The sequence below is a fragment of the Notothenia rossii genome, assembly GCF_949606895.1.
Source record: "Notothenia rossii genome assembly, chromosome: 9".
NCBI lineage: Eukaryota > Metazoa > Chordata > Actinopteri > Perciformes > Nototheniidae > Notothenia > Notothenia rossii.
Window position 1 is genome coordinate 2581162 of NC_136907.1, and position 15587 is coordinate 2596748.

The 15587-nt window shown below is 40.1% G+C and overlaps 1 protein-coding gene across 1 annotated transcript in view; it reads left to right on the top strand.

The window, feature by feature from the left end:
• Positions 1–9741: 9741 nt before the first annotated feature.
• Positions 9742–15587, top strand: part of LOC307018418 (glutamate receptor 4-like) — a gene marked incomplete at its 5' end in the record, with an annotated part of 146266 nt that continues 140420 nt past the window's right edge. Inside the window, 2 exons of the mRNA XM_079648652.1 lie at positions 9742–9832; positions 11261–11362. Coding sequence (XP_079504778.1) covers positions 9742–9832; positions 11261–11362 — 193 coding nt within the window. The remainder of the gene's footprint in view (positions 9833–11260; positions 11363–15587) is intronic.

The following is a 15587-nucleotide window of genomic DNA, read 5'->3' on the forward strand; positions in this document are numbered from 1 at the left end:
ACTTCCAGAGATAGAATTACTAACAAAGCACTTATATACTAATAAAGGACTGGCTTATCTAAAGCCAGTTGAGTAGTACTTGTAGTACTTATATGATTCTGTTTTCTTCGAGTTTGTATTTTGTTGGTCGAACGCACTTATTGTAAGTCGCTTTGGATAAAAGCGTCAGCTAAATGCAATCTAATGTAATAACGATGTTTTGTCTTGTGTAACCATTAGCCAATCAGCAACCAAGGTAACCCCCTCCCCCCCCCCCCCCCCCCTTATCACCTGAATCTCCTCCTAGAGCACCATTGAGTTCTTTGTAACCAAATGTCTCTCAGAGGGGCGTGGGGAGGGGCTCCTTATTTTCATCTAAAGTAACAGAAAGAGAATCAGCACTTTGGAAACAGGGCTGAAACAGAGGGGATTATGGGTAATGCTGCAACGATCTGTTTGGTTTACAAAAATACACATCATTTATCAGCTCTGAGGATTTAGCAGCCAGTTATATATTGCACAGTTATTAACGGCATATATACAGTATATATTGCACATATTGCACATATTATACAAAGTTACATATATTGCGCATACACTACTCATCTCATTGTACCTGTATAACGACAATAAACAATTATATTCTATAGTTGGTATCTAACAACAAGGGCTTGTCTTTGTGAAGTCACAACGCTGCATTCCCTTTATGGAAAACAACTGAGTGAGTTAGAGGCGAAACCTTGAAATGTAATCTACATTTAAGATATTTTGAATCCATCCTGATGACGGATGCTCTGTCAGGGCGTCCTCTGTGTCCTCGGTGTCCTCGGTGTCACTGGGTCTCCATGTTTATTACGAGCGTCTGTCCGACAGGTTTATGGAGGATGAAGGACATTCAGAATTGATCGTCTGTCACTCTTTTAATCCCACAGTGGAAACAAAAGTACAGCAGTCCCTGTTGATGCTTTTTTTTACCGTTTTAATACAGGACTAGACAGAATATTGATATTTTGCTTCTTTACTTACACGATGTACATTTCCTCTCTGTGGGATTTATAAAGGTATTCTGATTCTGAAGTAAGAAAAAAAATATATATGTAGGATTGCATAGAAGTCTATGAGAAAATTACCCTACTTATCAGTTTCTGTTAGTTAATTGCAACATTTTGACCACTTAAAAATGTCTCACCTTATAGAGTGGTGCAGGAATGAGTCCTAAAACCCCGGTCAGCATTTTAGCACTTCCTGTTCCTCGTCTGGAAGTCAAATGTTTCTTGAATGTCTTTTTGGTTGTTATCCTGAAATAAGTAATGTGGTTAACACAAGCTGAAGAGATTTTAACGTTTTTTACTACGAGATGAAATAAGTCAGTAAATACCCAATTGGTGAATTTAAAAATGGAGGTTGCTAACAAGTGTCTAGAGGAGACGACTAAACATCATCACGCCCAACATTAGCTTCCTTTAGCTTAGCGGTGGTGACGTGAAGACATGTGACCGTGCTGTAGTTCCTTTATAGCCCAACATTAGCCACCTTTAGCTTAGCGTGGTGACGTGAAGTCATGTGACCGTGCTGTAGTTCCTTTATAGCCCAACATTAGCCTCCTTTAGCTTAGCGTGGTGACGTGAAGTCATGTGACCGTGCTGTAGTTCCTTTATAGCCCAACATTTGCTTCCTTTAGCTTAGCGTGGTGACGTGAAGTCATGTGACCGTGCTGTAGTTCCTTGATAGCCCAACATTAGCCGCCTTTAGCTTAGCGGTGGTGACGTGAAGTCAAGTGACCGTGCTGTAGTTCCTTGATAGCCCAACATTAGCCGCCTTTAGCTTAGCGTGGTGACGTGAAGTCAAGTGACCGTGCTGTAGTTCCTTGATAGCCCAACATTAGCCGCCTTTAGTGAACCAGGGAGATAAAACTACAAAAACACACCATCTATGCCCCACTCTATTTCCCCCTCATTTACCATGTATCTGTGCAAATCAATAACACACACACTTCAACCATTAAACGTGACATTTGCTCCAGTTGTACGTTATGCAGGTGGAGGAAACACAAATTAATCCCACCTTTTCTCCCCCTCTGTTCTGCTCTCTGTTCCCCTTTAACTCTGGAGGTAAAGTGCTTATATAAGCCTTTATACTCTGTGTTGTTATGCCCACAGGACCCCATTTGCAGTGATTGGTGACGCCAGCGAGTCGTTTCTTCGGGTCAGATCCCAGTTTCACTCTGCATGACTAATATCCTGCATGACTACCCACATGTTCTCTACACAAGTACGGATATTGGCAACTTAGATGAGGCCTCACGCAGTTACGGCGTCTCCGTTAGTTAACATTAAGTCTCCTGCATTTTTTTATCTGCACGACTCCACTGAGGTTACGACGGTGTCAGATCGAGCGTGCTTCTGATATTTATTGTTGCATATAAGAGGTGAGTTTTATTAGAGGAAACACAAAAAGGCCCTTGCGTTTGTTTCTGTGTTCCCTGTTTCTGTGTTCCCTTCATGATATAACAATGGCAAAATGAACCGATACAAGCGAGAAGTCAGGGGTACGAATGATGTTTCTTCACCAAAACATTTTTTATTAGACATTGCATAAAAAGGATTAATGGACAAACATGTAAATCATATTTGTTCTCATACTCTGTCAATAGCTATAACTACAAAACGTAATCAAAACCAGGATCCTTTATTTGTCCCTGGGGAAATTGGGTTAAGTGCTTCCTTTAAAATGCAATAAATCCAAAAATAGAATAGAAATGTTTATACAAACATAAGAAGTTGGAGTAAGAAAATGCAATAAAGAAATGTATAAAATAAAATGAAGGTGTCTGTAAACATCCAATAGATTATAGAAATAAAATATCTATCCAAACATTCACAATTAAGTAAGATCGTGCAGTTAAAAAAGATAAAATAATAGAATAATATACAAACAGGAAAATAAAAGTAAAATATGCAATAAAATAAAGATATTTATTTAGACATAATCGCTTAGGTGAAATTACCAATAAAATATTAAATAAAAAATAGAATAAAAATATTCACACAAAAATAAATTGAAGTAAAATGTTCAATATATGAAGCCACTAACCTGTTAAGCCCCAAGGTCCCCGCAGGCGGGTACTTTTTTTTTCTTTTTTCACTACACTGTGTCTCAGGGGATCTTAATATTTAAGAACCTATTAATGTTTTATACCAGATTAACGGGAATAATCTCAGCTAACTGACGATACAAACCATTTTTACCAAAACAAAACACAAGTCTCATAAGAAGCATCTAAATGACCCCTGAGCGAAAAATGCTAACCTATTACTGCGCCGATAATCACTCCTAGCTCCCTTATTAATTATCCTAGGTGCACATCCATCACATCGTTTATGATTGCAAGGAGACACAGAATCTAACGGTGCACACCTCAACACTGAAAGATACAAACTTGCGACGTTATCAACAAAAACGTACATCAAAACAAGTGGCGCTAGGTAGCCCACAACATGGCTTACCTTCGTCTTTGTCTGGTCTAAACTGGTCTTCAATGGCATTAAAACGATAAAAAACAATGCTGTAGTTAATCCATAGGTTAATATCCAATGTGTCTGCGTCCCCTTTGAAATGTTCTGATAATCCATAAGCAATAAAACAGCTTTTCAGTTGCTTTATATCAGAGCAGGGATATTTCTCCCCTCTGCTGAAAGCTAGCATACGCAGAGACACCACCTTTTTTGTTTAAACATGAGTGTGTGTGGGACGATTTCCCTTTGATTCTATTGGCTCTAACGGTCAGAACGAGATGTCACATGTCAAAATCGAACAAGGGAGGCCAGAGATATGGAAAATCCACCCAAATGGCCCCAGAAGAGGGTTTTTTTGCTAAATCTGTCTAAAAAGGTCAAATATCACTTGTTTTGCATCAATCTTGATACAGGGTACTTATTATATGTTGTACTTTGGATTCCTAAAGCTTTTAGTCTACTAACCCATCATCCAAGGTTAGTTGTCACTATAAGTACAAAATATTTACAGTTTTTTACCATTTTTTTACCATATAAAAAACATCTATATTGAATCTGATTTTTCTACATCCAACTCACAGGTTTATCATTACTTTGAGAAAAAATATGATAAATGTAACCCTTTTAGAAGGGAAGATATGGTCATTTGTTCTGGGAATGTCATTTTCGAGCCTGAAACCTGAAAAAAAGGCTTGGGGCCTAACAGTTAAGCCGTCTAGATAAAGATTCCCCTCTTCATGATGCAATCGTTCACACAGTTTAACACTGTATTATAGCTAGGTTACGTGTGATGGTGTGTTTGTAGTTCCTACCTCCGGCATTTCATGCAGAAAAAGTAATATTTTCCCCGAGCTAACGTTTTTCTTTTTCTATCTCTGGCTTCTTTTCCCACTCCTTTGCAGAACTGAGGAATTGTGCCAAACATTTTTTAAACCAGCTCAGAAAAACTAGGGTGTCAAGAGCTGGAAATTGAATTCTCAAGATCACTCAAAGGAAGGAGATGAAGCCTGTCGAGCTGCAAACTTCATTTACCTTTTACACACACACTCACACACTCACACACTCACCTGTGTGTGTGTGTGTGTGTGTGTGTGTGTGTGTGTGTGTGTGTGTGTGTGTGTGTGTGTGTGTGTGTGTGTGTGTGTGTGTGTGTGTGTGTGTGTGTGTGTGTGTGTGTGTGTGTGTGTGTGTGTGTGTGTGTGTGTGTGTGTGTGTGTGTGTGTGTGTGTGTGTGTGTGTGTGGGGATTTCCAAACAGCGGTTGAACAACACTCTCCGTCACCCCTGGTGTGAGCAGGAAAACCCACTGCAGGCTTCCCATCTGCTCAAAACCAGAGTAATGGCAGAGCTCCAACACACACTCACACACACACACACACACACACACACACACACGTAAGGTCTGGTCTAGTATCTACACATATCTTGCTATTTAGAGTCTTTTTGATGTATTGAGCAGCCCTAATTGATATCAACACACATTAAAGAGAAGAACAACTCGTATTCAAACCATAGACTAAACTAAACAGTGTAATGATCATTTTAGAAGGTTATTTTTATTTGTATGGAATATGTGATGGATAAATACACTGGCTGTGTGATGAAGTATTGACAGACTGATACCGTTTCCACTGGAATCAGATGAGTTTCTGGAAGTTTCAGCAGCGTTTTGTCAGCAGTGTTTTGTCAGCAGTGTTTTGTCGCAGGTTGTTACTAAAATGAATCTTTATTGGTGTCTGTGGGGAAATCAGACGATGATACACTGAGAGAGAATATTTGTGAGTTTGTTTTTGCCTCTACTGTGACATGTCTCCATGCTTTGATGTTCAAAAAGCTGTTTATTTGTCTCATACTGCCTCTTTTCACCCTCCGTCTGAAACCAGACCCCAGTCTGCTCTGATTGGTTAGCTGGCCGGCTCTGTTGTGATTGGTCGACCAGCTTAGAGATGTCCCGCCCAGAGGTTGCACTAGACTTTTTCGCTGCCCATCATTTTAACTGACAGGATCGTAACATTTCCGTCAAAATCTAGTATTACCCGTCGGCCTTTACACAACTCTGACGAGGGGGGGGGGGGGGGGGATTTGTACAGCAAAGTTAGGTTTGGAAACTGTATCATTTCCTTTTTGGAGGGCATGCATAACACGGCATAACACCGGAGCCTCGCTGCGGGGAAACTGTTGCACTGAGTCTGACGGCTTTCAGATTTTTCATTGTTAAATAAAATCTGCCACATACGGAAAATATTCGGTTAACGCGACCTCTGGTCCCGCCCCTTAGCCTATCACGTACAATGTGTTGGAGCGCTAGCCAATAGAAGCGCGAGTGTTCTGTAGTCACTTTGCTCCTGAAGTAAACAATGGAGTCCAATGGAGGTGGAAGCTGGCATTGGAGAGTCACAGACTGAAGCTTTTCTGTTTTTTTTAACTTTCTTTTAAAGGATGAACATGTGCTGATCCTCTCACATTAAAATCTACTTCCTGCTCTGCATCCCACACATAATTACGTGTTTTCAAACCTGAGGCGACGACAAAACTAAAAATCAGCAGAAGTTCAGCTGATGCAGCTTCTCTCTCTGTTACAGCTCCTGCTTTAAATGTTCCTTTATTTGTATTGAGTTATTGAGTAATTACAGGACAGGGGAAGACATGGACAGCGTCACATTTACAGATAAAATACCTTATAAAAGGAAAACAGAGAAACATGACATTCCACCAGATAAACCAACTGAGTACAAGATTCAAGGTTTAATGGCAACACTTAAGTCACAGGCTCCTCCAACAGAGCAACATGAATATATATAGGACATAAAACAAATTAAACCAATACAAATAGTGAAAAAATAACAGATTAGAAATAAAAGAGTACGAGAGAATGTTTTAAGATGTGCAAGTAAATACCAATAAAAGAGAAATGGTGCAAGAAGAGTCTATATACAAGTAAATAGAATATGATATATAGATAAATAAATTGCAAGATACAGACCGATGGGTGTTTATGTTAACACCGGTGTGTTGTATGTTTTCTGGATTTTGACGTATTTGAAATGGTGACGTTTACCATATTTGTGTGTTTTTAAAAAAAGTACAAAATAAACATATTTTTGTGACTTTTGGACACTTATAATTCAGTTATACAGTATCCATAGTGGCTTAAGAGTTTCTAAAGCCACTTGCGACATGGGGGTATGATTTCAATGCACAAATAATCCAGAACGATAATCCATTGATTTTTCATTTCACCATACATCCCTCCTTCTGAGTGTGTTGGTTGAACTGGCTAAAAACCAACAAACCTAATTTCATGGATGTATAAGAACTGGATACAGCAGTATAGAAGCTGGGACTCCCAGCAGCTTCTACTGAAGCCTTCCGAGTAAATCACCAGAACGCCGACACCTCCTCATCTCCACCGCTCCCATGTTTTCATTTGTGTTGCCATAAGTTAGTCTCTCTCCGTTGGTGCGCGGGGCTAATGCTAATAATGCTAATGCCAGCAAATACAATGGCGGCTTCAAAACTTTTTAGAGTTTTACGGGCCGTGGTTTGCAATTCGTCCAGCCAATCAGAAATTGGTACTTTTTTCTCCCCAGGATAGTCCCACCTCTCTAGCAGGTGCTAAAAATGGAGGTAAAAGTTCTCTGAACAAAGTTCTCTTTTTGGTGTGAATGCAAAATTCCAGGCACTAACGGGAATAAACGGGAAAAGTTGGAAAAGTACTCCGGTGTGAAAGCGCCTATTGTTAGTCAATGGGGGAAAGTCTTTCTGGGCCCAGTGACGTCACGGACTGATACGGAAATTGTAGTAGCGCCGTTTGGACACAACGAATATTTTCATTAGAGTCCCCCGCACTTCCTGGGGGCTTGCCTAATATAGCAAACAGGAGACTAAGTGGTGTCAACAAACATATTCAGGGGCTAAACAACTAAGGTGAGTCGATAAATATTCAACACGTAATATCTGTAGGCCGTGTATACTAATAAAACAAGACATTTTAAATCAGAAACAGGTTTATTAGCAGGTAGGTTAAAAAATAGCAGTGTTTACATTGAATATGGTTGTAATCCTAGAAATAGAATTGAATAAAAATATGTACAGTAATACAAAACAAGATAGTGTGTGCTTTAATGTCTTATTACTGCACATTTTTTATTATTAAAAGAAGTAAAAGAAAACGAAACATATAATAATAGACTCAGGTAATGGCTCCCACAGCATCACATATTAAACTGGAACATTATAAACTTTATAAATGAAGTATTTATGTATTAGTTGCTCTAGTTTAGAGGATAAGGTGACAAAGGACTGAGTTGAAAGCACTGACTCAGCCTCTAGTGGCCGCCAGAGGAACTGCAGCTGAGACACATTTATGACTTTTTTTAACTGAACCCTTAAAAGTCAAGGGCTAACAGAGCTGTGTGCTTTAAAGAGCTTCTGTGCAGCTCCCTATTACAGCATGTATTACACTGAGAGCTATAAATCAGCAGTGTTCATGTTGTTTCCTTTATTATACTGTAGTGCACGTAATGAGACAAGGCACAGGGAAAAATGATATGAAACTACATAATCCAGCGTGAAGCAAATTTAATCCTGCAAAAAAATCCTTATAATTCAGTTAATTATGGCGATTATTGCATTTAAAATGACATTTTAAAGAAAGGCTTTGTGTAAAATGATTAACGCATAAAGACGAGGCTAAGAGAGAGACTCATGTTGGATTAAAAACAACAAAGAAACAATATATTTTCATCAATAAAGAAATAGTGTGATCCAGTTTAATCTTGAAAAACACATAGACAACCATCCTTACAGATTAAATGTTGTTCATGCATTCATTTAGTTAATTAATGCTTTAAAAGGCAGCTTTAGGACATTGAGAATATACGGCTAATGTTAGATTTAACAAAAAAAACATTTCCCTTGCAAAAACCCTGTAAATAAAATATAAAATAATCCACTTTGAATTTAATGTCATCCTGCAAAACACACAGACATCCATCCTTATAGTTTATAACTCGATCATGCAATAACGTTGGGTATAAATTTATCCCTTTCAAATTCAATATAACAATTTTATTTGGGTATTAGACCAAATGTAACATTGGTGCTCGTATTGAAGTTCAAGCATTTCTCCTATCATGCAAAAAGGACACACTGCTATACATCAGAGAATCCAGTTTGAAGAACTACAAACATCATAGACAGTCCTTACAGGTCATGCATGTACATGTGTGTAAGACATCCAGTGAGAAAGCCAATTAAATCAACAATCCTCAAATCCTAATGAATGCATGTTAATGGAACTTTAAAAGGCCGCCCAGTGAGTCTCATATTGGAGTTGAGAACATTTCTCCTCGTGCAAACAGAGCTGTCTGTCATAATGTCCCAAAGTATGAAAACATGTCCGTCAGCCATCCCTCCTCTCCTCATATTTGTGTCTCTCCTCTCTCCTCTCTCCTCTCTAATGTCACACTGTAAAACATATCCACCAAATAATCCAGTTTGAAGCCAATGTAATCCTGCACATCATATACTTATTATCCTTATAGGCTATAGGTCATGCATGCAATTTGAATGGCACCAATCCAGTGTGAACTGAAGCCAATTTAATATCATAGAAAACAATCCTTACATCCTAATGAATGCATGTTAATAGCACTTTAAACGGACAGCAGTGAGTCTCATATTGGAGTTGAGCACATATATCTTCCTCACGTCATAATGTCACACAGTGTACAGCATGTGCTGTCAGCCGCCCATCCCTCCTCTCGCTCCCGGTCTATTTTCCATGTTTGTTTCTCCTCTGGAAGTTGTGTCTTTCTTTCCTCTCTCCTCTCTCCCTCCTGTCCGGGTCGCGTAAAAAGGCGCGTGTGTGTTCTGTGATTTGAGTGGAGCCGCATCCAGACGCACTGGCCGCCGCTGGCTGATCCTCCTCCTCTTCCTCCTCACCCTCCTCTTCCTCACCCTCCTCGCCCCCCACCCTGCCTTCACTCCTCTCGGTGGTGTTGGTGGTGGATGTTGTGCGCAAAACCTCCAGACAGTTTGACGGAGAGCGATCCATCCACAGAGCGCACACATGGATAATTAACGGACATTACGCTTCGCTTTTTCTTTTTTACACACTATAGAAATCTCTCGCTGTGGTTTATCTCGTTTTGTTCTTTCTTCAACCCTGTGATGTTGCTTTTGCCCAGGAGGTGTTATAATTAAAACCTGCTCGATGTCTCTCATCAGTTTATAACCGAGACAAAATGAGGATTTCTTCCGGCGACTGGTTCCTGTTGATGTTCTCGGGCTTTTGGGGACTGACAATGGGAGCTTTCCCGAGCAGCGTTCAGATCGGTGAGTGTGTGTGTGTGTGTGTGTGTGTGTGTGTGTGTGTGTGTGTGTGTGTGTGTGTGTGTGTGTGTGTGTGTGTGTGTGTGTGTGTGTGTGTGTGTGTGTGTGTGTGTGTGTGTGTGTGTGTGAGAGAATGAATCATGTGAATGAATGTGTGGACGTCCTGTCTGCTGCCATTTAAAAGCTCAGCACTTAAAGTGGGAATCTCTCGTATCCCTCCGCAGCCTTTTTACTCTTTGAATGCACACATGGATGCTTTCTCTGTGTGCATGCAAGCTTATAACACACACACACACACACACACACGCACACACACACACACACACACACACACACACACACACACACACACACACACACACACACACACACACACACACACACACACACACACACACACACACACACCCCCACACACACACACACACACAGACACACACAGACACACACACACACACCTAATGCATCTGCAGGCGAGAGTATCCCAGCCACTGCAGCAGATCAGAGCAGCAAAGTGTGTGTGTGTGTGTGTGTGTGTGTGTGTGTGTGTGTGTGTGTGTGTGTGTGTGTGTGTGTGTGTGTGTGTGTGTGTGTGTGTGTGTGTGTGTGTGTGTGTGTGTGTGTGTGTGTGTGTGTGTGTGTGTGTGTGTGTGTGTGTATTTATGTGTCTGTTCCCTATGCAGGCTGCCTGTCCATTCACTGCTTTTAACGCTCTGCAATAACCTCGCTCCCAAAGGCTTTCACAATGTCCTTATTTCTTTAAACAGCTGCCTGCTTTTAACCACTGAGGAAATGAAGCTGATGCATTCATGTTTTTTTAGTTTTTGATGTCACTGACAGCAGGCAGATTGACCGGCTTGATTTTAAAGGCAGGGGATGAAAAGAAGGGCAAACTGTGACCTCCAGTTGTTGATTATCACAAAAAATCAATGATCAGGAAGCTGGAAACACTCTCCTTGTTTATTTCCTGTCCCTCTGATGATAATAATACAAACAATGATTATAAAGCTTTATTTATATAGCACTTTTTATACAACACATGCAGATCATGCTTTACCAAATGACACATCACAAGTTAAAACTAAACAACAAGAAACTCCCTGCGGCAAAATATAACATGTTATCAGGTTAAGAGACACAAGGAGGTAAAATGTATGATAATAAAAATGAAATAAATAATGGTTTCTCTCTGACAGCTAAGACACAAGACGACTGAGTCGATGCAACAATATAACATTAAAAAAAACGTAAAACAAAGTGAACACATATGGAGGCGTGTGGCGCAGTGGGTTAGTGCGTTGGAGATCGGATCAGGGGGATCAGAGGATCACAGGTTCAAACCCCACTGCAGTCAGCATGTCGTTGTGTCCCTGAGACACTTCAGCCCAAATTGCTCCTGTAATGTAATGCGTGAGACTGACGTTACTTCAGGCTCATCAGTACCATTCGCTCTGATGAGAGATGACCAGCTGTTCACATCCTTCTCCCTGTCCTCACATATCATCGAGATACCCGAGTCCCAAAGCATCAGAGGTCAGAGGTCGAGGGTCGTTTACAGAATATGATGCTGCTGCTCCCCCGAAACTGAGGTCACAAAGAGCCAGTCGGGGGATTGCATCTGCGCCTTAACGCTGAACATCCAACAACTAACACCCGCTGCTGATTTAAGCAAAACAAACTGCTGCTGTGTGTGCATTTCAGAGAGTGTTATGCAATTTCAGACGTGTTTTTCAAAATACACAATGAAAATCTGTTAGGGCGAGATTTTAAGTGCGATACATTTATTAGAAAGAACATGCTAATGAAATAAACTGTAAAAATCTGTTGAATTATTCAATTTATTCAGTTTTTCTGAGCTTCAATTTGATAAATATGTTGTGTAATTTGATTTATAATCAATAATTATGTAGAATACAGTTATTTTCTGTATATTCAAAGAATATCTGTCTGAAATCAACGTGCATTACAGAGGACATGTTCAGGTGTTTATCAGTATGTAGTGTCTCTACTTTAAAAAGTCCTCTCCTGCTGATGTTCAGGTGTATATCAGTATGTAGTGTCTCTACTTTAAAGAGTCCTGTCCTGCTGATGTTCAGGTGTATATCAGTATGTAGTGTCTCTACTTTAAAGAGTCCTCTCCTGCTGATGTTCAGGTGTATATCAGCATGTAGTGTCTCTACTTTAAAGAGTCCTCTCCTGCTGATGTTCAGGTGTATATCAGTATGTAGTGTCTCTACTTTAAAGAGTCCTCTCCTGCTGATGTTCAGGTGTATATCAGTATGTAGTGTCTCTACTTTAAAGAGTCCTCTCCTGCTGATGTTCAGGTGTATATCAGTATGTAGTGTCTTTACTTTAAAGAGTCCTCTCCTGCTGATGTTCAGGTGTATATCAGTATGTAGTGTCTCTACTTTAAAGAGTCCTCTCCTGCTGATGTTCAGGTGTATATCAGTATGTAGTGTCTCTACTTTAAAGAGTCCTCTCCTGCTGATGTTCAGGTGTATATCAGTATGTAGTGTCTCTACTTTAAAGAGTCCTCTCCTGCTGATGTTCAGGTGTATATCAGTATGTAGTGTCTCTACTTTAAAGAGTCCTCTCCTGCTGATGTTCAGGTGTATATCAGTATGTAGTGTCTCTACTTTAAAGAGTCCTCTCCTGCTGATGTTCAGGTGTATATCAGTATGTAGTGTCTCTACTTTAAAGAGTCCTCTCCTGCTGATGTTCAGGTGTATATCAGTATGTAGTGTCTCTACTTTAAAGAGTCCTCTCCTGCTGATGTTCAGGTGTATATCAGCATGTAGTGTCTCTACTTTAAAGAGTCCTCTCCTGCTGATGTTCAGGTGTATATCAGTATGTAGTGTCTCTACTTTAAAGAGTCCTCTCCTGCTGATGTTCAGGTGTATATGTCCCCTGTAAATCCAACATTTGTAATGCCGAAAAAACGATTAAAATAAGCCGGGCTCTTAAGAAAACAAAGACAGAAAACATGAACATGTCGTCATATTTCCTCTCTAAGCCTCTCTAATTGATCTCTGGGAGTGTAGAAATCCCTTATGATGTTTCCTCGCCCAGAAGGCTTTATTTAACACTTGATTTATATTTTTGAGCTAAATCAGCTCTCAGACAGGGCAAACATCTCTCCAATCATCAAACCGGCAGCTACAAATAATTGTCACAGGAAAGTAAACAGTTATTAGCGATGGTAAATGTGCTGAGTACACACGCCTGAAACACTGAAACACTGAAACACAAACACAGCAGAGCGTCCCGAACGCAGCGAGGCATGTGATCAACGATCCTGGGAATTATAGATCCTGCTCGTCACTCATTTGCTGAAGTGGGTTTCATTTATTTATTTATTTTTGGAAAGTGTCATGGTGCCCGTCCCAGCATGCATTTCACAGAGGGCAGGGTGGACACCCTCGACAGGAAGTCAATCCATTGCAACAACAAATAAAATACTATATGGTGTGAACGTAATGACACTGAATGAAATCACAGTCACAGTGAAGCAGATTTTATAAAATGGATTTCAAAGGAATTCTCAAAAGGTCTTTCAGAGTTTGAGAGGCTTTTTTTTTTTTACACTGAAGCTCTCGTCACATCTGAAGAAGATCCTAACAGCTTCTGAATAGCCTGGCTGTGTGTGTGTGTGTGTGTGTGTGTGTGTGTGTGTGTGTGTGTGTGTGTGTGTGTGTGTGTGTGTGTGTGTGTGTGTGTGTGTGTGTGTGTGTGTGTGTGTGTGTGTGTGTGTGTGTGTGTGTGTGTGTGTGTGCATGCGTTAACTCTCCTAAGACTGTGACGCTTTAGAGAAGAGGTGATACTGATGTTGTCATATTCTCACACCCACTGAGATCAGTCACACACAGAGACTCCATTCACACGTGGTATTAAATGATGATTTGTATCTTGATATCTTATATGTAAACATGGGGAAAATGCTAATTGATCGCAGCAGGATGTATCACATACCAAGCAACACTACTACGATGTGCATGAAAAAGGTTGCTCAACCAAAAAGGGGTTGTCAAGTATTGTGCTAGCTCCTCCATAATCTCTCAGAGAGTGGTGCAAGAATGAGTCAGCATTTTACCACTTTCACAGTTTAGCGGTGCTGACGTGAAGTCATGTGACCGTGCTGTAGTTCCTTTATAGCCCAACATTAGCCTCCTTTAGCTTAGCGGTGGTGACTTGAAGTCATGTGACCGTGCTGTAGTTCCTTTATAGCCCAACATTAGCTGTTAACTTCAGAAATCATAAAGTAGTGTTAATATATGGAGATTATCCTGCCTAACTAAATGTGTAAGTATCTGTTTGTTTAGATCAGAAAATATTTTCTGCAATAATTCAAAATCCCATGGAGGAATCCCATTGGCTTTTAGTCAAGTGTGCCAGGGAGATGCTGGCCAACAAGCTCATAATATCTGTTTGTATAAAAATAAATAGGTCTGCCATGATGTAACCCTTATTCAAAGTCAGACCATGTACACAAGGTGGAAATGAGGTCAAAAACAAACAGTATCTTTGGATCCAGTCCTGTTGTTGGAATATAAAAATATGGCCTTTATGAAATGCAAAGTCAGGGGCACCCTACAGTGAGTACTGAATCTCATTTGGAGAAGCAGAAGAGAAAGTCAAAGCTGAATAAGGAAGATTTAGGTCAAAGCTTGATACATTTTTTCTCCTCTAATCAGAAGTTTTAAAATTTGAATTTGAAAAGGCTGATCGATTGGAAAGATGTGCGTCAATGGGACGTGAAACCATCAAATGATATGTTATTCAAAGCTGCTCCAGTACTTTTTTGTAGTTATGCAAAGATATGGGTAGGATTAACACAAGTGGGCATCATAAAGGAGGGACATATCTAAAGTGAAGAGGTCAGCCATACAAAGAACACTGGCATTTTGCTTTAAATGACATTTATATATCGTCTCATCCCCTTAAGTTAGGTTTTCAAATGTGAAGCAAAGCACTTCAAAACCTAAAACACCGCTGACATTTGCACAACCATGACCAGCGTATTTAAGATCTTATATATGGAGATGTAAAAGATGATGCCGAACTGATTCCTGACACTCGAGCAATGAAAAGCAGTGTTGATCCAGGAATGATATTTGGTGAACAGTATATATTTTTCTGCTTGCATTGGTGTGAAACAAATGGATTTACATGCCAATCAGACGGTATCCAACATTGTCCCAAAGCCCAGTGGTGCTTAAAAGATTCATGATTGGCTTTCCTGTAGGATTAACACGGCATTGTCTTCTACAGTGATTTACCAGACCAATATCTACCTTTTTATGACTTTTAATACAGTCCACTCAGCTGTGTCCTCCTAACATGATAGAGGTTCCTCTCTAACCACAGACCCTCAAACCGTCAGTGAAACTCTGAAAAATGTAGCTTGAAAAAACTGAGGTTGTTCTGGCAAGAGAAACAGACATTTGTTCACATGTCCAATACGATCATTTTCTTGGTTCCTTTTAACCAATCAAGTTTTCTGTAACTATTAATGTCTTTAAACGCTGCCATAGCCCAATACAGTGTTCCCGTTAGTGTTTACTTCCTGTCTGTCTTCTTCTGCTGTTCCCTTTCGTGTTTACTTCCTGTCTGTCTTTTTCTGCAGTTCCTGTTATTGTTTACTTCCTGATCCTTAGCAACGTTCTGTTCTCCTTAGCAACGGTCTGCTAGCATCCAGAGTTTCGTACTCTCCAAAAATATAAACATGGACAAAAACTCATGTTTGTTGTCCACCGCCGAT